At 49.9% G+C, this 20,623-nt stretch overlaps 1 protein-coding gene and 2 non-coding genes across 3 annotated transcripts; 1 reads left to right on the top strand and 2 right to left on the bottom strand.

Moving 5' to 3' along the window:
• Window positions 1-5,172: 5,172 nt before the first annotated feature.
• TRNAP-AGG (transfer RNA proline (anticodon AGG)) lies at window positions 5,173-5,244 on the bottom strand. Its single transcript has one exon. It is a non-coding gene; the product is annotated as a tRNA-Pro (tRNA).
• Window positions 5,245-5,454: 210 nt separating this feature from the next.
• TRNAP-AGG (transfer RNA proline (anticodon AGG)) lies at window positions 5,455-5,526 on the bottom strand. Its single transcript has one exon. It is a non-coding gene; the product is annotated as a tRNA-Pro (tRNA).
• A 2,217-nt stretch (window positions 5,527-7,743) lies between these two features.
• Window positions 7,744-18,039, top strand: OPN1SW (opsin 1, short wave sensitive). Its single transcript, XM_056846799.1, has 5 exons — window positions 7,744-8,094; window positions 10,766-10,934; window positions 14,137-14,302; window positions 14,950-15,189; window positions 17,917-18,039. Exons 1-5 carry the CDS (start codon window positions 7,749-7,751, stop codon window positions 18,037-18,039), a joined length of 1,044 nt encoding a protein of 347 aa, XP_056702777.1. The 5' UTR covers window positions 7,744-7,748.
• The last annotated feature ends 2,584 nt before the right edge of the window (window positions 18,040-20,623 follow it).

The raw sequence follows: 20,623 nt of genomic DNA, 5'->3' as shown, positions 1-20,623 counted from the left end.
CACCAGGGGTCTCCAACATGGTGGCGGTGAGAGCCATGGCACCCATCAACACCTTTACTGGAGCCCACCATGTGTTTTTAGAAAGTGGGTGGGGCCATGGGGGGCTTGTGCCCAGCAGGGCGTCTGATTGGCCATTAGAGATCAGATTGCCTAAACAGATTTATTTTAAAGTTGCTTCAGGGGCAGCGGCCACCGCAGCACAAGGATCTTCCCTGTATGAGTGAAAGTAAGGTGCGAGTACACAAGGAAATACTTTTAAACGATATGTATATTTTGAAAAGCATCCTGTGAAACAAAGTTTCTGCTTGAAATGTTAAAGAGTTACTAGTGAATAAACCTTCAGTTCGTGACTGGAGAGAGAAATCATGGATGTATATGAGGATGGCCAAATTAACCGAATTCCTACACGGAAAAGATATGGAAGAATTTAAAAAAACATGGGCAAAGGCCATCACATATTGGAATAAACTGGCAAAAATGGATTTTACTACTTTAATTAGTGAGTTATAGAAACTAGTCTTAAGATTTTTATATTTTACTGTTGATAGATATTTTTAAAACTGTTAGGACACTTCTTCGGAAGTCGGGTGATGGGTCACATTTTTAAGGTGGGTGGAGGGTCGAAGGGGTATCTTTTTGGTCTTAAAAACTTTGTAACTACAAATGTATTAATAAGTATACTCTTTTGTATTATCTTTTGTTATATTTTTTGCATTATTTTTATTGTATTTGTTTGTTTTTTGTTTTTTGTTTTATGTTATAAAAATAAAAACTTATTTTAAAAAAGAGTTACTATTTGTGTTATGCATAGCCTGACATTGCGTGGTTGGCCCCGCCTCACGTGGGAGCCATTTTGTGGCTGCCTCCAGCGACACCCCTTCTGCGTGGTTGCACCCACCACCCCTGTCTCAGAATTTCAAAGGTGCCGGCAAGCATGAAAAGGTCGGGGATACCCATTATACACACACCAACACATTTGTGCATATACAAAAAAATAAGAAGATGAAGAAGGAGGAGGAGGAGTTTATTTTTATACTGCAATTTTTTCTACCTTTAATGAGAACTGCCTTCCCTTCCCCTCCCCACAACAGGAACCCTGTCAGGTAGGTGGGGCTGAGAGAGTTCAGAGAGAAATGCGACTGGCTCAAGGTCACCCAGCAGGCTTCATGTGGAGGAGTGGGGAGTCGAACCCAGTTCCCCAGATTAAAGTCCACTGCTGTTAACCATGACACCACATATCATGCATCCAAAGACTCTCCCCTCTGACCATCGAAGAAGCACCAGCTCTCTGCCTGCCGGCCAGCTATTTGGGAGGAAGATCTGTCCCCATCTCAACTTTGTGGCCAGCCGCCAAAGACGCAGCTCCCTCGGAGCCAGGCTGCTCTCCGAGCCACGAGACCAAACAGGGACATCCCTCCTTACCTGATACGCAGGAGTTCCAGATTCCCCGTTTCCCTGGCAACGGACCACAGCATCCCTGGGGGGCAAAAGGATGGTACATGCTTCGCTGCCTCTGAGGCTCGCAGTGCCGCACTGCCTGGCCAGGGAAAAGCAGCGATATTCCAGTCCCGAACTGAAAAAGCAGGGATCGGCAGCCTTGTTTCGGGATTTGGAACAGGAGCTCTTTCTGAAGAGGAGATGCCACATTTGTGGATCTGGTATTAGGTCACATGAGAGACAAATGGGCAACAACAGCAGAGCCAAATTCTCTCTCTCTCTCTCTGTCTGTCTCTCTCTCACACACACACAGATAGAATCATAGCGGGCTATCTTGCCCCATCCAACTAGGGTTGCCAGATCTGGGTCGGGAAGTACCTGGAGATTTTGGGGGGTGGAGCCTGAGGAGGGGGGTTTATGGAGGGGGGACTTCAATGGGATCTAATCAACAGAAGTATAGTGTCCAGATCCCGTCAAGTGATGGTATCGCTTTACTCTGTTCTGGTTAGACCTCACCTAGGGTATTGTGTTCAGTTTGGGGCACCGCAATCTAAGAAAGATGTAGACAAGCTGGAAGGTGTCCAGAGAAGGGCAACAAAGATGGTGAGGGGTCTGGAGCCCAAGTCCTATGAGGAAAGGTTGAAGGAGCTGGGTATGTTTAGCCTGAAGAGGAGAAGACTGAGAGGGGATATAACCATCTTCAAGTACTTGAGGGGCTGTCATATAAAGGAGGATGCCAAGTTGTTTTCTATTGCCCCAGAAGGTCGGACCAGAACCAACGGGTTGAAATTAAATCAAAAGAGTTCCCGTCTAGACATTAGGAAGAATTTTCTAACAGTTAGAGCGGTTCCTCGGAGGAACAGGCTTCCTCGGGAGGTGGTAAGCTCTACTTCCCTGGAGGTTTTTAAGGAGAGGCTAGATGGCCATCGGTCAGCAATGCTGATTCTATGACCTTAGGCAGATCATGAGAGGGAGGGCATCTTGGCCATCTTCTGGGCATGGAGTAGGAGTCACTGGGTGTGTGTGTGTGGGGGGTAGTTGTGAGTTTCCTGCATTGTGCAGGGGGTTGGACTAGATGACCCTGGTGGTCCATTTCAACTCTATGATTCTATGATTTATAAGCTTACACAATCCTGCACAGAGTTGACACCCTGCTAGGCACATTGACATCAATGGATTTAGGATGGTTGTAGTTGAGCTTCGGAAGCCATCTTCTAGTTCTGCTGGTGGAACATTGTGGGGAGGGGCCGTGGCTCAGTGGTAGAGCATCTGCTTGGCATGCAGGAGGTCCCAGGTTCCATCCCCGGCATCTCCAGTTAAAGGGACTAGGCAAGTGGGTGATGTGAAAGACTCTCTGCCTGAGACCCTGGAGAGCCGCTGCCGGTCTGAGCAGACAATACTGACTTTGATGGTCCGAGGGTCTGATTCAGTAGAAGGCAGCTTCATGTGTTCAAGGGAGAGCAAACCAACTCCGACCAGCATTGCGAGCAGGACCTGGTTCTGGTGCCAGCTCCGGTTTCTCCTCTCCTTCCTGATTAGGCAGCCAGAAGAAGGAAGCGGGAGGGTGGAAGGCAATTAGACTGCCCTTTAATCCCCTCTCTACTCCCCCCAGGTCAAGGGTCTGGCCCAATCGCCTCTCATTAAGCTGCTTTTCCTGCTCATCCTTCCCCGGTGGGGCTGGGCTCCCTCCCACTTTGGCATGGGGCTGCCTACTTAAGGTTGTGAAATTCTCTGAGATTTGGAGGCGGGTTGGGGAGGGGAGGGTCCTCAGCAGGGTATAATGCCATCAATTTCCACCCTCCAAAGTTTCTTTTCCAGCATGGTGTAGTGGTTAGGAGTGGTGGACTCTAATCCGGAGAGCCGGGTTGAATTCCTCACTGCTCCACATGAGCAGCGGACTCTAATCCGGAGAGCCGGGTTTGATTCCCCACTCCTCCACATGAGTGGCGGAGGCTAATCTGGTGAACCGGGTTCGATTCCCCACTCCTCTACATGAAGCCTGCAGGGTGACCATGGGCTAGTCACAGTTCTCTCCGAACTCTCTCAGCCCCACCTGTCTCACAAGGTGTCTGTTGTGGGGAGTGGAAGGAAAGGCGATTGTATGCTGCTTTGAGACTCCTTAAAGGGACAGAAAAGCGGGGTATAAAAAACAACTCTCCTCCTCCTCCAGGGGAACAGATCTTGGTCATATGGAGATGAACTGTAATAGCAGGAGATCTCCAGGTGTTACCTGGAGGTTGGCAACCCCAGCGACTCCAAAGCTGGGGCTATAACTGCGCTAAGGGGAGGCAGCACAAGAGTTGCAGGTGCCCGGTGGTGCCAGGTGACGGATAGGACGCGGGCACCGAGCGGGGAGGTGGCCAAGGAGGAGAGATCATGCCCAAACCCAGACATCCAACAGGGGGAGGGTACCCTGCTGGGCATCTCCTCCACTCAGTATAGAGTTGGCAGCTCTGGGTTGGGTAATAGCTGGAGATTTGGGGGGTGGAGCCTGAGGGGGGCGTGGTTTAGGGAGGGGAGGGACTTCAGTAGGGTAGAATGCCATAGAGCCCACTGTCCAAAGCGACCATTTTCTCCTGGTGAACTGATCTCTATCACCTGGAGATCAATTATAATCCCAGGAGATCACTAGCCACCACCTTGAGGCTGGCAACCCTAACTCAGCAATATAGGCCTATATCGACATATGGGTAGGGTTGCCAGGTCCCTCTTTGCCACCGGCGGGAGATTTTTGGGATGGAGGCTGAGGAGGGCAGGAGTACCTGGAGTTTGGCAAACCTAGCCATAGAGTCCAATTGCCAAAGCGGCCATTTTCTCCAGGGGGACTATCTCTACCAGCTGGAGAGCAGTTGTAATAGCAGAAGATCTACAGCTACTACCTGGAGGTTGGCAACCCTAAGGACTGGTTTAGGAAAAGGAGGGACCTCGGTAGGGTATAATGCTGTAGAGTCCCCGCTCAACACAGACATTTTCTCTAGCGAAAGTGATCTCTGGAGAGCAGTTGTAATTAGGGTGTAATTAGGGTGAACATGGCACAGGAAGGATTCGAACCAAGGACCAATTTCCAGCATCTTATTATATTATTATTATTATTATATGCCTATTGAAGAAGAAGAAGAGTTGGTTTTTATATGCCGACTTTCTCTACCATCTAAGGGAGGCTCAAACCGGCTTACAATCTCCTTCCTTTCCCCTCCCCACGACAGACACCCTGTGAGGTAGGTGGGGCTGAAAGAGCTGTGACTAGCCCAAAGTCACCCAGCTGGCTTCAGGCGTAGGAGTGGGGAAACCAACCCGGTTCACCAGATTAGCCTCCGCCGCTCATGTGGAGGAATGGGGAATCAAACCTAGTTTGGCCCTAACGCACTGAAGCTTAGCAAATAAAGTTTTCATTCTCTCTCTCTCTGTATCTCCATGCCGAGAAAAGCTCTACCTGTCAAACCTCTGCCTGCTATCTAAAGCACTAGAACAAATCCATTACAGAAAATGCAACCATACAATTAAGTATGGGAGGGAGAGTCAATCTAACTTTCTTCCTTTTTCTGTGCGGCCAGTGACTCTCCTAGAACCCATGAATGTATTTTCAACAGGAAGAGCTAAATCCTCTGGACAGGGGCTGGGGTGTGTGTGCTTAAATTCCAGCAACATTTTCCTGCTCGTTGAGAAACAAAAATGTATCCCCCTCATTTTTCTCCCTTCTCAAGCAGACCTTCTTCGGTAAAAAGAAGCATAACAGGGCTTGTCTGGGATTTGAACCCAGGACCTCTCGCACCCTAAGCGAGAATCCTACCCCTAGACCAACAAGCCAGCTGCAGCTGTGATCTGCCAGATGTTTTGAGGAAGAAGCGCTGGCACACCTGGGTCATTTTTATATTAATTTTATTCCTTCTGTATTTAATGTACCTACTGGTCGTGGGCCATAATCATAATGAAGATCAAGATCAAACTAGATGCGGGTATTGGACTTAATTTCCCCCCACCCCATTCGCCTGTGTCTGTGCTGCCAGACAAAAAGCAGGGCTCGTCCGGGATTTGAACCCGGGACCTCTCGCACCCTAAGCGAGAATCATACCCCTAGACCAACGAGCCAGCTGTTGGAGATGCCTCCCAGATGTTCTCTTCAGGCAGACCGGTAATTGCTGGCTTGGATGATGTGTTCTGGCAGGCAAAGAGGAGAGTTATCCTCCATGCCTCCCGGCTCTCCAGCGCCCATTAGGAAGCGCCTAACTCCTTCTTTGCGCGGAGGACGGCGCTCTCTCCAAGGCCTGAAAGTGGAGTTTATGCCACGTCAGGAGAATTGCTGTTCCTAGCTGGGAAGAGAGCCAGCAGGGGAAGAAGCCTATTCAAGGAGCAGAACCCCCGCCACGTTTTTGGCACCACTGGGTGGAAAGCAGGGAAAGTTAAGTGCGCCTTATTTCCATGAATGGGAACAAAGTCTACTTTTAAGTGCTTGCTGCATTAAGTGCTTGCTGTACCTGAGCATTCTTACTTAGGAGGGTTTTTTAACTGAGTAACAATGCATGGAATCATAGTTTGAGGGGACCACCAGGGTCATAAGAACATAAGAAAGGCCCTGCTGGATCAGACCCAGGCCCATCCAAGTCCAGCAGTCTGTTCACACAGGGGCCAAACAGGTGCCTCCAGGAAACCCACAAACAAGACAACTGCAGCAGCACCATCCTGCCTGTGCTCCACAGCACCCGATATAATAGGCATGCTCCTCTGATACTAGAGAGAATAGGTATGCAGCATGACTAGTATCCATTCTAACTAACAGCCATGAATACCCCTCTCCTCCATGAATATGTCCATTCCCCTCTTAAAGCCCTCCAAGCTGGCAGCCATCACCACATCCTGGGGCAGGGAGTTCCACAATTTAACTATGCATTGTGTGAAGAAATACTTCCTTTTATCTGTTTTGAATCTCTCACCCTCCAGCTTCAGCAGATGACCCTGCGTTCTAGTATTATGGGAGAGGGAGAAAAACTCCCTGTCCACTCTCTCAAAACCATGCATAATTTTATTGACCTCTGTCATGTCTCCCCTTAGCCGCCTTTTTTCCAAGCTAAACAGCCCTAAGCGTCCTAACCGCTCCCCATAGGACAGTTGCTCTAGTCCCCTAATCATTTTGGTCGCTCTTTTCTGCTCATGCTCTGTAATATCCTTTTTTAGGTGTGGTGACCAGAACTGTACACAGTATTCCAAGTGTGGTCTCACCATAGATTTGTACAAGGGCAGTATGATATCAGCAGTTTTATTCTCTATTCCTCGTCTAATTATGGCCAGCATGGAATTTGCCTTTTTTACAGCAGCCGCACACTGGGTTGACATCTTCATTGAGCTATCCACTACCACCCCAAGATCCCTTTCTTGGTCTGTCGCTGCCAGCACAGATCCCATCAGTGTATTTTGATATGTGGAACACAGGCAGGATGTTGCTGCAGTTGTCTTGCTTGTGGGCTTCCTAGAGGCACCTGGCTGGCCACTGAGTGAACAGACTGCTGGACTCAATGGGCCTTGGTCTGATCCAGCAGGGCTTTTGTTATGTTCTTATGTAAAAGAAACATGGAGGAAACCATGGGCCCCCACTGGAATTTAGTGGGTTTCACTTCTAAATAAGGAATATTGAATATCAGGTTGTAGCTGGTTGCCAATCTCCAGGTGATGTCTGGAGGCCTCCCAGAATTACATCTGATCTCCAGATTACAGAGATCAGTTCTGCTGGAGAAAATGGCAGCTTTGGAGCGGGGAGCTCCATGACATTATACCCCACTGCTTTGACTCTCCTTCCCAAACACCACCCTCCCCATGCTCTACCACCAAATTTCCGGGAATTTTCCAACCCAGAGTTGGCAGCCCTAGGTCACCGTAGACCTCTCTGGCGTCAAGGGGACTCAGGTACGTGTAACCTTGTGTAAATTGCTTCTGTTACATAAACCTCCGGAGGAAGGATCAGTTCTTGCAGGAACGTTTCCAATTATATGACCGGGGGAGGAGCGGTCAGTGTTCTCAGCACCCCTGAGCGAAGCTTTCTGAGATGCTAAGTCCAGGCCAACTTCCCTTGGTGGCTTTGCCCTCTACAATCCACTTGTACCCACCCAGCAAACGAGATTACCCTCTCGGAAGGGTTTACGGGACAGAAGGTAAGGATTTTAGGAGCCCTTAATCTCCAAGTTTGCCTCTGGGATGATCGGGATAAGCGCCTGATCCCGGTTTTAGCCCTTAAGTGGATTGGGTCCTCTGGCACTCTATAACAGCAGGGCCAGGCCCTCCTGGCACGGCTCTGCGCTGCGATACCGGCACGAGGCAGGATGTCCGGAGAGGAAGACTTCTACCTTTTTGCGAACATCTCTTCCGTGGGGCCTTTCGATGGGCCCCAATTCCACATCGCCCCGATGTGGGCCTTCTACTTCCAAACAGCCTTCATGGGCTTCGTGTTCTTTGCCGGCACGCCGCTCAACGGCATCATCCTGGTTGCCATCCTCAAGTACAAGAAGCTGCGGCAGCCCCTCAACTATATCCTCGTGAACATCTCGGCTGCCGGCTTCCTCTTCTGCATCGTTGCCGTCTTCACAGTCTTCATATCCAGTTCGCAGGGCTACTTCATCTTTGGGAGGCACATTTGCGCCCTGGAGGCCTTCCTGGGCTCCCTGGCAGGTAAATACATCGGTCAAGAAAAAAGTCTAGAAAAATGAGATGGGTGTGAGGTGGCCCAGTTGGTGAGACAGGGACTGACCGACTCGGTCCCCGTTCCCCTAGCAGGTAGGGTTATAAACCTCCAGGTACTAGCTGGAGATCTGCTATTACAACAACTCCAACCAATAGAGATCAGTTCGCCTGGAGAAAATGGTCACTTTGACAATTGGACTCTATGGCATTAAAGTCCCTCCCCTCCCCAAACCTCCTCGGGCTCCGTCCCCAAAATCTCCAGGTATTTCCCAACCCAGAGCTGGCAACCCTACTTGTGGGCCACCCCATGCCGTATTTACCAGGGATGTTTCCTAGTTTTAGTTCCTCTGTCCCTGGTAAATCACTGTCACGATTTTTGCCTTTGGGGAATTTTTACTTATTTAACTTGATTTATACCCCGCCTTTCTCCCCAATGGGGACCCGAAGCAGCTTACATCGTTCTCCTCTAGGGTTGTGCATATCGATAAACCCAAACCAAAAATAAACCCCAAAAAGGCCTTTTCGGCTTTTCCCGGGTTTAATTAAAGCCGAATACTAAAACTGGGAACAAAGCTGAAGCCGGATAACCAATCACCGAATCAGCCGAATAGGTAGTTGGCTTTTTCGGCTTTCCCCAGGATTTTCCCTATGGGAATTTGTTTTAATGAGCTCTGGGGGAGGCACTTTTGGAGGTAGAGTTCCCAAAAGTTCAGGGTAGCTTCAAGGGACTCTCTTTGCGTGAACCCCAAAGTTTGGTGAAGATTGGGTCGGGGGGTCCAAGTTTGGTTAAGTTTGGGACGGGGGGTCCAACTTCAGGGTTCATGCAAGGAGAGTCCCTTGCAGCTATGCTGCGAATTTGGTGACTCTACCTCGAAAAATGCCCCTCCGGGAGAATTTTAAAAGTACTTACTTTTCACAGTCTGTAATAGCCGCATCCGTACCCAAGAGTCGTGGGAAAACTCAGTTTCCCGTGAATGCTTACAATGGGCCTTGCAAAGCTATTGCTACCCTTTGCACTATTCTCCTCTCCTTCATTATCTTCCTTGCAACACCTCTGTGAGGCAAATTAGGCTGAAAGTACATAACTGGCCCAAAATCACCCAGTGAGCTTACATGGGAGAGTGCGGAATTGAACCACCTCATGGGGTCTTTATATATACAACGTTCACTCGAGTCTCCTTGATATTGAGTCAAACTATTAGTCTATCAAGGTCAGTATTGTTGGCTCTGACGGGCAGCTGCTCTCCAGGCTCCCAGGTAGGGATCCCAACCTCCAGGTCCTAGCTGCAGATCTCCTGCTATTACAACTGACCTCCAGCCGATAGAGTTCACCGGGAGAAAATGGCCACTTTGGCAATTGGACTCTACGGCATTGAAGTCCCTCCCCTCCCCAAACCCTGCCCTCCTCAGGCTCTGCCCCAAAAACCTCCCACCGGTGGCGAAGAGGGACCTGGCATTACTATGTTAGTTGTAGGGTTGCCAGCCTCCAGGTACTAGCTGGAGATCTCCTGCTATTACAACTGATCTCCAGCCGACAGAGATCAGTTCCCCTGGAGAAAATGGCCGTTTTGGCAACTGGACTCTATGGCATTGAAGTCCCTCCCCTCCCCAAACCCTGCCCTCCTCAAGCTCCACCCCAAAAACCTCCCACCAGTGGCAAAGACGGACCTGGTAACCCTACGCACTGGTGGTGGTATGTGCCGTTTAGTCACAGCTGACTTATGGCGACCCGGTAGAGTTTTCAAGGCAAGAGACATTCAGAGGAGGTTTGCCATTGCCTGCCTCTGCATAGCGACCCTGGAATTTCTCGGTGGTCTCCCATCCAAGTCCTAACCAGGGCCGACCCTGCTTAGCATCCGAGATCTGATGAGATCGGGCTAGCCTGGGACGACCAGGTCAGGGTGCATCTCCTACTACCTGATCCTTTTTAACAGGAGGTGGCGGGGACTGAACCTGGGCTTTCCACACTAAAGCCGATGTGGAGCGACTGAGCCGGGGGCCCTCCATTAGAGAAGAGGTATAGATACACGTTCAATGCACACGTTACGTGCATGAACATTAATCGGTTATGCAGGGCAGGCCACAGATATGGAGGCTGACCCTGAACCGGGTTAGCAAATTAACAGGTAAATTATGGTGTTCCTGGGACATCTTTAGACGAAAGAGCAAACATCAGCTTTTAAATCAGAAGGCAGGCTGATGGAGAGTAAACAAGCGCAGCACGGGACGGATCCATCAGCGAGGCAGGATGCAGAAAGGAACCATAGAAACACAGAATCGTAGAGTTGGAAGGGACCATAAGAACGTCAGGACAGAAGAAAAGCCCTGCTGGATCAGACCAAGGTCCAACTAGTCCAGCAGTCTGTTCACACAGTGGCCAACCAGGTGCCTCTAGGAAGCCCAGCTCCAGGTTGGGAAACACCTGGAGATTGTGGAGGCGGAGTCTGAGGAGGGCGGGGTTTGGAGAGGGGCGAGGCGTCAATGCCATAGAGTCCAGTTGCCAAAGCGGCCGTCCTCTCCAGGGGAACTGATCTCTGTCGCCTGGAGATCAGTTGTAAAAGTGGGAGATTTCCAGCCACCCCCTGGAGGTTGGCATCCCAAGATCCTGGGGTTCTGCTAGGCTCTTTTCAGACCTCGCCTGCCTGTCTGTCCCGCCCAGGTCTGGTCACCGGCTGGTCCCTGGCTTTCCTGGCACTTGAACGATACATTGTCATCTGCAAGCCCCTCGGGAATTTCCGCTTCAGCTCCAAACACGCGTCCCTGGTGGTGGCGGCTACTTGGATGATCGGGATCAGCGTCTCCATCCCCCCCTTTTTTGGGTGGAGCAGGTAAGGCGGGGACAGGGGAGGGGCTTTTGCTGGCAGGATCCAAGGGAACATCCAAACAAGACTATCAGGGAAAATATTTCCATTAAGATCAAAGGGGGTGGTCAGTGGCAGGAATCCCTTAAGGGGGGAGGCAGGGAAACATTTGGGGTTTGTTATTTATGCAGTGGTAATCTGCAGTACTGCACTCAAAACCCTGCACATGACCCGAGTTCGATCCAAAAGTCGGTTCCGGGTAGCCGGCTCAAGGTTGGTTCAGCCTTCCATCCTTCCCAGGTTGGTAAAATGAGCACCCAGCTTGCTGGGGGTAAAGTGCAGATGGGGAAGGCCATGGCAAACCCCCCCATAAACATAGTCTGCCTAGCAAATGTCAGGAGGTGGCATCATAACGACCCAGTGTTTGCACAGGGGACTACCTTTACCTTTTATTTTATTCCGGTGTAATTGGAAATGTTTTTTAACTATTATTGTAAGCCACCTTGAACCACGAGGAAAGGTGGGATAGAAATGTTTTGATAAATGAATAAATAAAAATAAGTGTGCAGGCTTTGGCATCCCACAGAGCTCTTCTTCACGCGGGATGTTCAACTAAAGGGAGAAAGAGGGAAGAGAACTAGATGCTGCTAGTAAAAGACGTGGTGGAAGCTTTATCGCTGAAGGGCAGCAGTTCTTGAACTATGGGCCGGGACACACAAAAATCCTGGGGTCGCAAAGCCAGGAGGGAGATGGTGGGGTTGCCAGCCACCAGGTGGGGGCTGGAGTTCTCCCAATTTACAACAGATCTCCAGACTACATAGGTCAGGCCCCCTGGAGAAAATGTTAGTGATGGAGGTTGAACTCTGTGGCAATTTGGGTTGTTTTGGTGGGAGGTTTTTGGGGCGGAGCTTGAGGAGGCCGGAGTTTGGGGAAGGGAGGGATTTCAATGCCATAGAGTCCAATTGCCAAAGTGGCCATTTGTCTCCAGGTGAACTGATCTCTATTGGCTGGAGATCAGTTGAAATAACAGGAGATCTCCAGCTAGTACCTGGAGGATGGCAACCCTAATGGCATTATACCCTGCTGAGGTCCCTCCCCTCCCCAAATTCCACCCTCCCCAGGCTCCACCCCCAAAATCTCCAGGAATTTCCCAACTTGTAGTTGGCAACTCTAGATGGGGGAGCAGAGAAGGTGTGAGGCAAATTTGAGTTTGCATCCACACAATGTGCAAAATGGCCATGAAACACAGACTGTGGCTCAGCGATGCTTTCTATTTATAAATCCTAAACATGAAAAATGAAATATAAACTTGAGTCCAATAGCACCTTAAACACCAACACATTTCCCCAAGGTATAAGCTTTCGTGAGTCAAAGCTAGTTTCGTCAGATATATCTTTATACCTGGTATCTCTGTTTGTTTAATGTTTTATATCTGATAGTACATTTTCCATTTGAAAATATAAAAGTAAGTAGACATTTGCATCTGTCCCTACTGGTAATTGGTACAGCCCTTGGAAGGCAAAAAAACCTCAGACTCTGCTCCCAACCTTTGCCAATATTCAAAACTGCTCAAGACATGAACACACATGAAGCTGCCCCATACTGAACCAGACTTTCGGTCCATCAAGGTCAGTATTGTCTACTCGGACTGGCAGCAGCTCTCCAGGGTCTCAGGCAGAGGAGGTCTTTCGCATCACCGACTGCCTGATCCTCTTTAACTGGAGATGCCGGGGATTGAACCTGGGACGTTCTGCAAGCCAAACAGATGCTCTGCCACTGAACCACAGCCCCTCTAAAGCTGGCTCCCTGTATCTGGCAAAGGGAGCTTTGACTCCCAAAGCCCTGGGGAATTATGTTGCTCTAATATGGCTATACCCTCCTGAAAATATAAGCTCTGCTGCGAGATCCTTGCATTCGGGATCCTTGATTAAGCCTTAGGGTTGCCAACCTCCAGGTTTCATCCTGTCTTTGAGATCCTTGTGAGGAACGAGTCTGGTCCGTTATGAAATGATGCCTATTAGGTGCATTCTATGTCCTCTTTTTTTGATTGCATAGCTGATGAAGCCCATAGCGAAACGTGGTCCCATGACCTAGACAACACGTCCTATCAATGAAGCCATGGATTAATTCTTGATGTTTGTTTCCAAGCCTTCTGTCTACTTCTTCCTGCAAAAGAGAAATACAAGATTATATAGAACAAGCATTTTCAAGATCTGTGATCTGAATACTTACCTTTGAACTTGTTATATTATTTTTTATAATAATTTTTTATTATTTTTCACAGCATATAAACACATAGTTCAATAATTAATAAGTCATAAAAAAGATAAAAAACAGTAAGTTATTGTTGAAAATACAAATATATTCAGATAAAATATAGAGACTTCCCCTCCATCTCCGTCTACCTCATCATAAATTTGTATACTCTTTTGTATAAGGTTCTAATCTTAATATCGTCTCATATATATGGATAAATTTTTATATCCTAATCAATTAAAATAAATTCATATTATCAGATCATATATATCTATTGTCTGTCTTAAAATTAATCTTGTTATAATATCTATATACTTGAATATAAAAACATCTTTTATGATAATAAAAAATGGATTAGATCAATGTGTAACCCTTAAACTCCACCATTTGAAGTTCATTTTCACAGTAAATTCCCCATGCCTCCCATTCTCCCATAAATTGCATATTGTCTTTTTGGTTTATCAGTGCTGTAAGTTTTGCCATTTCCACCAGTGCTAGCATTTTTTGTATCCAGTCTTTTTTATCTGGGACACCCGTCGATTTCCATTTAGCTGCATAAATCAATCTTGCAGCAGTGGTGGCATAAATTAAAAATGATCTCTGAGTCAAAATAGAATCCGGTATCACACTAAGTAACATCATCTCAGGTGTTTCAGGTATATTGTTCTGTATTATCAATCTTATTTGAATTGTCTAGGCTGGGAATTTTTGTTGCATATACTTGTGCATTTTGTTCTGTTTGTATTTTTGCTTTTTTCACCTTTTCACTTGTCACTTTAATATATTTGTATTTATATCATATTGTTCTTGCGTGCTGTTTCTGGTTTGCTTAACCTCCAGGACGGCACTGAAGTCCCTCCCCTCTCCAAACCCCACCTTCCTCAGGCTCTGCCCCCAACACCTTCTGCCGGTGCCGAAGAGGGACCTGGCAACCCTATTAAGCCGGTGGCTTAATCCCGCCCTCTCTTTTCAGGTTCATCCCGGAAGGCCTGGGTTGCTCTTGTGGCCCCGATTGGTACACGGTGGGGACCAAATACTACAGCGAATACTACACCTGGTTCCTCTTCATCTTCTGCTTTATAGTGCCGCTCACCATCATTGTCTTCTCCTACTCGCAGCTCTTGAGCGCCCTGCGAGCCGTGAGTACACCGCGCGCGCATGTGTGGTGCAGTGGTTAAGAGCGGTGGTTTGGAGCGGTGGACTCTGATCTGGAGAACCGGGTTTGGTTCCCCCCTCCTCCACATGAGCGGTGGACTCTAATCTGGAGAACCGGGTTGGTTTCCTCACTCCTCCCCATGAAGCGAGCTGCTGAGAGAGGGGCCATGGCTCAGTGGTAGAGCCTCTGCTTGGCATGCAGAAGGTCCCAGGTTCAATCCCCGGCATCTCCAGTTCAAAGGACCAGGCAAGTGGGTGATGTGAATTTGAGTGGTGAAAGGTCCCTTGCGATGCGCTTACACCCGGAAGCGCCGCATTGCGAGGGGCCAAAATGCAGCACTTCCGGGGGTAAACTGGAAGTGGTGTGCCGCGGTGTGCAGGCATGCATACACATTTGCCCACCGACCCTCAGCTTGTCGGCGGGCAGCAGGGTGGATTGGTGGGGGTTTGCCCTCCACCACCGGGCACCTGGAAACCCTAGTCTGCACCCACCACCCTGGGTCAGAATTCCAAAGGTGCCCACAGGCTCAGAAATGTGGGGGACCCCTGGCTTAGGCCAAACCAAGACACACGAGCAGTTCTGTCATCCTTTTCGTTGGCTTCACCAAACACCACTGCTGGTCACCCGCAGGTAGCCGCCCAGCAGCAAGAGTCCGCCACCACCCAGAAGGCCGAGCGGGAGGTGTCCCGGATGGTGGTGGTGATGGTCGGCTCCTTCTGCCTCTGCTACGTCCCCTACGCGGCCCTGGCCATGTACATGGTGAACAACCGCAACCACGGCATCGACCTGCGCATGGTCACCATCCCAGCCTTCTTTTCCAAGAGCGCCTGCGTCTACAACCCCATCATTTACTGCTTCATGAACAAACAGGTGAGACTTAGGAAATAGGGTTGCCAACCTCCAGGTATTAGCTTGAGATCTCCTGCTATTACCACTGATCTCCAGCCAATAGAGATCAGTTCCCCTGGAGAAAACGGCCGCTTAGGCCATTGGACTCTATGGCATTGAAGTCCCTCCCCTCACCAAACCCCACCCTCCTCTGGGGCCACCCCAAAAACCTCCCGCTGGTGGCTGGCAATCCTATTAGCAAACCAGGGGAGTGCGGGTGGGGGGAATGGCTGCTCTTTGCCAGCATGGTATAGTGGTTAAGAGCAGTGGTTTGGAGCTGTGGACTCTGATCTGGAGAACCGGGTTTGATTCCCCACTCCTCCACATGAGTGGTGGAGGCTAATCTGGTGAACTGGATTTGTTTCCCCGCTCCTACACACGAACCCAGGTGGGTGACCTTGGGCTAGTCACAGCTGTCTCAGCCCCACCTACCTCACAGGGTGTCTGTTGTGGGGAGGAGAATGGAAGGTGATTGTAAGCCAGTTTGATTCTCCCTTAAGTGGTAGAGAAAGTCAGCATATAAAAACCAACTCTTCTTCTTCGGCACGGCTGCAAAGCTGAACAGGCACAGTTTTGTCGGAAGGACTGGCAGGTCCCAAATGAACTGCTGTCCACTGAGGGTCATCACCAAAGGCCCTTTTATATGACCAGCCTTTCCTTGTGGTTCAAGGCTGCTTGCAATTGTAGTTAAAACATGTGGCTCATGGGTAGAGCATCTGCTTGATATGCAGAAGCTCCCAGGTTCAATCCCCGACATCTCCAGTTAAAGGAACCAGGCAAGCAGGTGATATGAGAGACCTCTACTTGAGAAAAGTTTGCCAGCCTCCAGGAACTAGCTGGAGATCTCCTGCTATTAAAACTGATCTCCAGCTGACAGACATCAGTTCCCCTGGAGAAAATGGCCACTTGGGCAATTGGACTCTATGGCATTGAAGTCCCTCTCCAAACCCTGCCCTCCTCAGGCTCCGCCCCAAAAACCTCCCACCGGTGGTGAAGAGGAACCCTAACCTGAGGCCCTGGAGAGCCGCTGCCAGTCTGAGTAGACAATACTGACTTAGATGGACCAAGGGTCTCATTCAGGATAAGGCAGCTTCATGTGTTCAAAATAGCAAGCCTCAAATCATCCCCATAAAGGATGACTGCTGCTCAAACCCCCCTCGAAAGCCCTGGCAAACAGGCAGGCCTAGCAGGGCCTCCTGAAGATCTCCAGGGTGGGGGCCCCTCTCACTTCTTCAGGAACCCATTCCACAGAGCCGGGGCCATGATAGAAAAGGCCCTGGCTTTGGTTGACACCAGATGGGCCACCCCAAGTGGTGAGAGAGCCAATGGATGGCTGCTTGACGACCGTAGTTGAGACACAGGGACACATGGAAGGAGACAGTCCTTCGGATCTGTGGGTGGGTCCCAGGTCATGAAGGGCTTTAAAGGTCATAAGCAGCACCTTGAACTGAATTGGGAAACAGACTGGGGGCCAACGTATGTGCATGTGTCCAATCAACTCACGAAAGACTTATGGCAACCCCAGGAAGGGGCTTTCAAGGCCAATGATTAAGCAGAGGTACAATAATAGAATCATAGAGTTGGAAGGGTCCATAGAGGCCATCTAGTCCAACCCCCTGCTCAATGCAGGATCAGCCTAGAGCATCCCTGGCAAGTGCTTGTCCAGCCTCTGCTTAAAGACTGCCAGTGAGGGGGAGCCTCACCACCTCCCTAGGGAGCCGAATCTACTGTTGAACAACTCTGACTGTAAAAAAAATTGTCCCTAATATCCAGCCGGTACCTTTATGCCCGCAATTTAAACCCATTATCACGAGTCCTATCCTCTGCTGCCAACAGGAACAGCTCCCTGCCCTCCTCTAAGTGACAGCCCTTCAAATACATAAAGAGAGCAATCCTGTCCCCCCTTCAACCTCCAGACTGGACATTCCCAACTCCCTCAGCCTTTCCTCATAGGGCTTCCTGGTCTCCAGGCCCCTGATCATCCTCGTCGCTCTCCTCTGCACCCGCTGCATTCTGCCCACATCCTTTTTTGAAGTGGGGCCTCCAGGACTCCACACAGGACTCCAGGTGCAGCCTGACCAATGCAGTGTACAGCAAAACTAGGACATCTTGCGATCTGGATGTGATGCCTCTGTTGATGCATGGCGGTTAGCCATTGCCTCCCTCTACAGAGCCTTCCTCGGTGGTCTCCCATCCAAGTGCCCACCCTGCCTAGTTCCCGAGATCTGATGAGATCGAGCTATACCATGCCACTTTCCCTAGCAGCCGACATAGCTGTTTCAAAATGGGCATCATCTGGACCAGTTGTAGTTCCCGGGTTGAATCGAGCTTTAATGACAGACTGCTCTAGGGCGTCCTTGACTGACTGCCAGGATGTTGGGTGAGGCGTGGTGAGCTTTGACCCCACACCCCAAACAGCTCTAAAGCACCCCCTCTCCTCACCTCCCAGCATGGTGTGGTGGTTAAGAGCAGTGGTTTGGAGCGGTGGACTCTGATCTGGAGAACCGGGTTGGTGGTTCCCCACCCCTCCACACGAAGCCAGCTGGGTGACCTTGGGCTAGTCACGGCTCTCTCCAAACTCTCTCAGCCCCACCGACCTCACAGGGTGTCTGTTGTGGGGAGGGGAGGGGATTGTAAGCCGGTTTGCTACTCCCTTAAGTGCTAGAGAAAGTCGGCATATAAAAACCAACTCTCCTCCTTCTCCTCCAGTTCCGAGGCTGCATCATGCAGATGGTGTGCGGGAAACCCATGACGGAGGACTCCGAAGTGTCCAGCTCCGCCCAGAAAACCGAAGTCTCCTCCGTGTCCTCCAGCCAGGTCGGCCCTAGCTAAGGAGACGGTGCCGCGAGACGCCAAGGAGCACAGGGCACACAAACACACCCCAAAGACACCCACAAAGACGGCCACAAAGGCATCCACGCAGGCGCCGTGGCTCAGGGGGCGGAGACCCCCTCCCTTTTTCTCCCAGGACACGCGGATCTGGTTCATTTGGTCTCTCACCTTTTTCATGGACAAAGCGGCTTGGCTTTTCCACGGTGCCAGGGACGGGAGCGCTGCCAGAACTGCCTTGCACAAAATGTCTCTGGGGTCCCAATGGGAATGTCGCCGATCCTGCTTCTCCTTCTGGCCGAGTCCCACGGCAGTATCCTAGGCTCCATTTTTTGGGCAAGGATGCCACAGAAATAGTTGGTTCAGAACCTAGTTCAGAAGCATTTCAAGAAGTCAGGGCCTCTTTGGGGTGCCAGCCTCCAGGTGGGGGCCTGGAGATCTCCCCGAATTACAATTGATCTCGAGAGATTAATTTCCCTGATAGATACAGCAGCTTCAGAGGGTGGATATGGTACACCATAGAGCCTGCGTCCTAGCAGAAGTCCTAGAATGCTATCACACCCGGCTAAGTTGCCTCCGCTGCCGAAACTCCACCCTCCCCCGGCACATTTCCCAAATCTCCAGGTATTTCCCACGCTAGAGCTGCCAACCCTCTGGTATGCATATGGTTCAATGCCTACAAATCAGCTTGGAGCCAGGTTTGAGTCGCAGTGTAGACAAGTCGGGAGGACCAGGTAACAAACCCCAAGGGCGCAGGGTTGCCAGCTTTGGGTCGGGAAATACCTGGAGATTTGGGGGGCAGACCTGGCAACCCTAGCTGTCATTAATGGACTGCACGTTTGATCATCATCGCATGTACCGTTATGTTTTTGGTCCCAGGAGAGGGATTTGGATTTTCCACCCGAGGGCGCAAACAGACGAGTCCATGGCCACCGATCACCACCTGTCTGTAGGAGTACAAAGGCACACACCTGTGGCCCCAATCCGGATCAGAGCTCCCTAGGAAGGGGAGAGGGGATTTAACTCTTCAGCCTCTGCTCCACTCAAACTCCTCGCACTCACCCATTTAAAAGGGGAGGGAGCTATCCTACCCTTCCCTCCTGTTTAAAATGTTTTTAAAAATTAATTAGAGAAACAGAGTACATGGCCCAGTTCCAAATGAGGGCTGCATACCAATGTGGTGTAGTGGTTAGGAGCGGCGGACTCAAATCTGGAGAACCGGGTTCGATTCCCCACTCCTCCGTATGAGCGACGGACTCTAACCTGGAGAACAGGGTTTGATTCCCCTCTCCTACGCATGAAGCCAGCTGGGTGACCTTGGGCTACTCACAGCTCTCTCAGCCCCACCTACCTCACAGGGTGTCTCTTGTGGGGAGAGGAACGGAAGGTGATGGTAAGCCAGTTCAGTTCTCCTTAAAAGGAAGAGAAAATCAACATATAAAAACCAACTCTTCTATTTCTAATTTAACTTTTTGAGACAGAGGATGATCTGTGACCATTCCTGCTTCACCTTGCATCCTCAGTCACCCAAATGAGTCGAGGACTGTCTGGAAGTTGGTCCAGCAGAGCACTCTAGATAGACACACAACAATGGCACAAAGGGGTGTATTTAGCAGAACCAAAGGAGGAGACCAGGCCAAATGCAGAGAGCTTGAAAAGTGAGGACTAGGAGCTTGAAGAAGAGTTAGTTTTTTTAGGCGCCTTTCTCTACCACTTAAGGGAGACTCAAACCGGCTTACAATCACCTTCCCTTCCCTTCCCCACAACAGACACCCTGTGAGGTAGGTGGGGCTGAGAGAGCTGTGACTAGCCCAAAGTCACCTAGCAGGCTTCACGTGGAGAAGTGGGGAATCAAACCCGGTTCTCCAGATTAGCATCTGCCACACATGTGGAGGAGTGGGGAACCAAACCCAGTTCTCCAGATTAGAGTTCACTTCTTCAAACCACTGCTCTTAACCACACCACCATGCTGGATCACACCACATCGTGTAGAGGCGAGACTCCAGCTGAGTAGTCAAGCCTGTTCTTTTCAATACAGAAAGTCCCACAGTTTAACACTTGCCATCCCGTTAAAAGGTCAAACAAGATCAGGCATAGGGTTGCCACCCTCCAGGTGGAGCCTGGAGATCTCCCAGAATTATAACTGATCTCCAGATTACAAGAGATCAGTCCCCTTGGAGGAAATGGCTGCTTTGGAGGGTAGACTCTGGCATTATACCCTGTCAAGGTTTTCCCCCCAGCTCCAAGGCTTTCCCAACCTGGAGTTTGCAGCAGGCGTACCTTGCAGGATTGTTGTGAATGCTGCTGAAGCAGTGGGTAAAAACCTACCCAGTGCCGTGTGAGCATCAGATATCTTTTTTATTTTATTTATAAACCTTTATACGCCCACCTTTCTCCCAAGTCGGGTCTTCTTGTCCTGGTGCCAAGGATGCAAAGCGACATGACAACCTTACACTTGCGTAACCCCCCCCCCACCCCGGATGACAAAACCTGTTCTCTCTTCTCGACGCCGAAGATACTTCTTATGTACCCCTGAAAACCCAGGGGAACCTCCCACGGCTTGTATATATTTGCCTTTCTGCCTATC

Source organism: Euleptes europaea, chromosome 3 (assembly GCF_029931775.1).
Source record: "Euleptes europaea isolate rEulEur1 chromosome 3, rEulEur1.hap1, whole genome shotgun sequence".
NCBI lineage: Eukaryota > Metazoa > Chordata > Lepidosauria > Squamata > Sphaerodactylidae > Euleptes > Euleptes europaea.
The sequence above is the reverse complement of the archived record's forward strand: the minus strand, read 5'-3'. Positions and strand labels throughout refer to the sequence as shown.

What these genes read in the sequence shown, in the direction of transcription:
- OPN1SW (XM_056846799.1), top strand. Translation starts at nt 7,749, where the DNA reads ATGTCCGGAGAGGAAGACTTCTACCTTTTTGCGAACATCTCTTCCGTG. An exon ending in CCCTTTTTTGGGTGGAGCAG is followed by an intron (nt 10,935 to 14,136) that starts GTAAGGCGGGGA and finishes CTCTCTTTTCAG; the next exon opens with GTTCATCCCGGAAGGCCTGG. An exon ending in ACTGCTTCATGAACAAACAG is followed by an intron (nt 15,190 to 17,916) that starts GTGAGACTTAGG and finishes CTTCTCCTCCAG; the next exon opens with TTCCGAGGCTGCATCATGCA.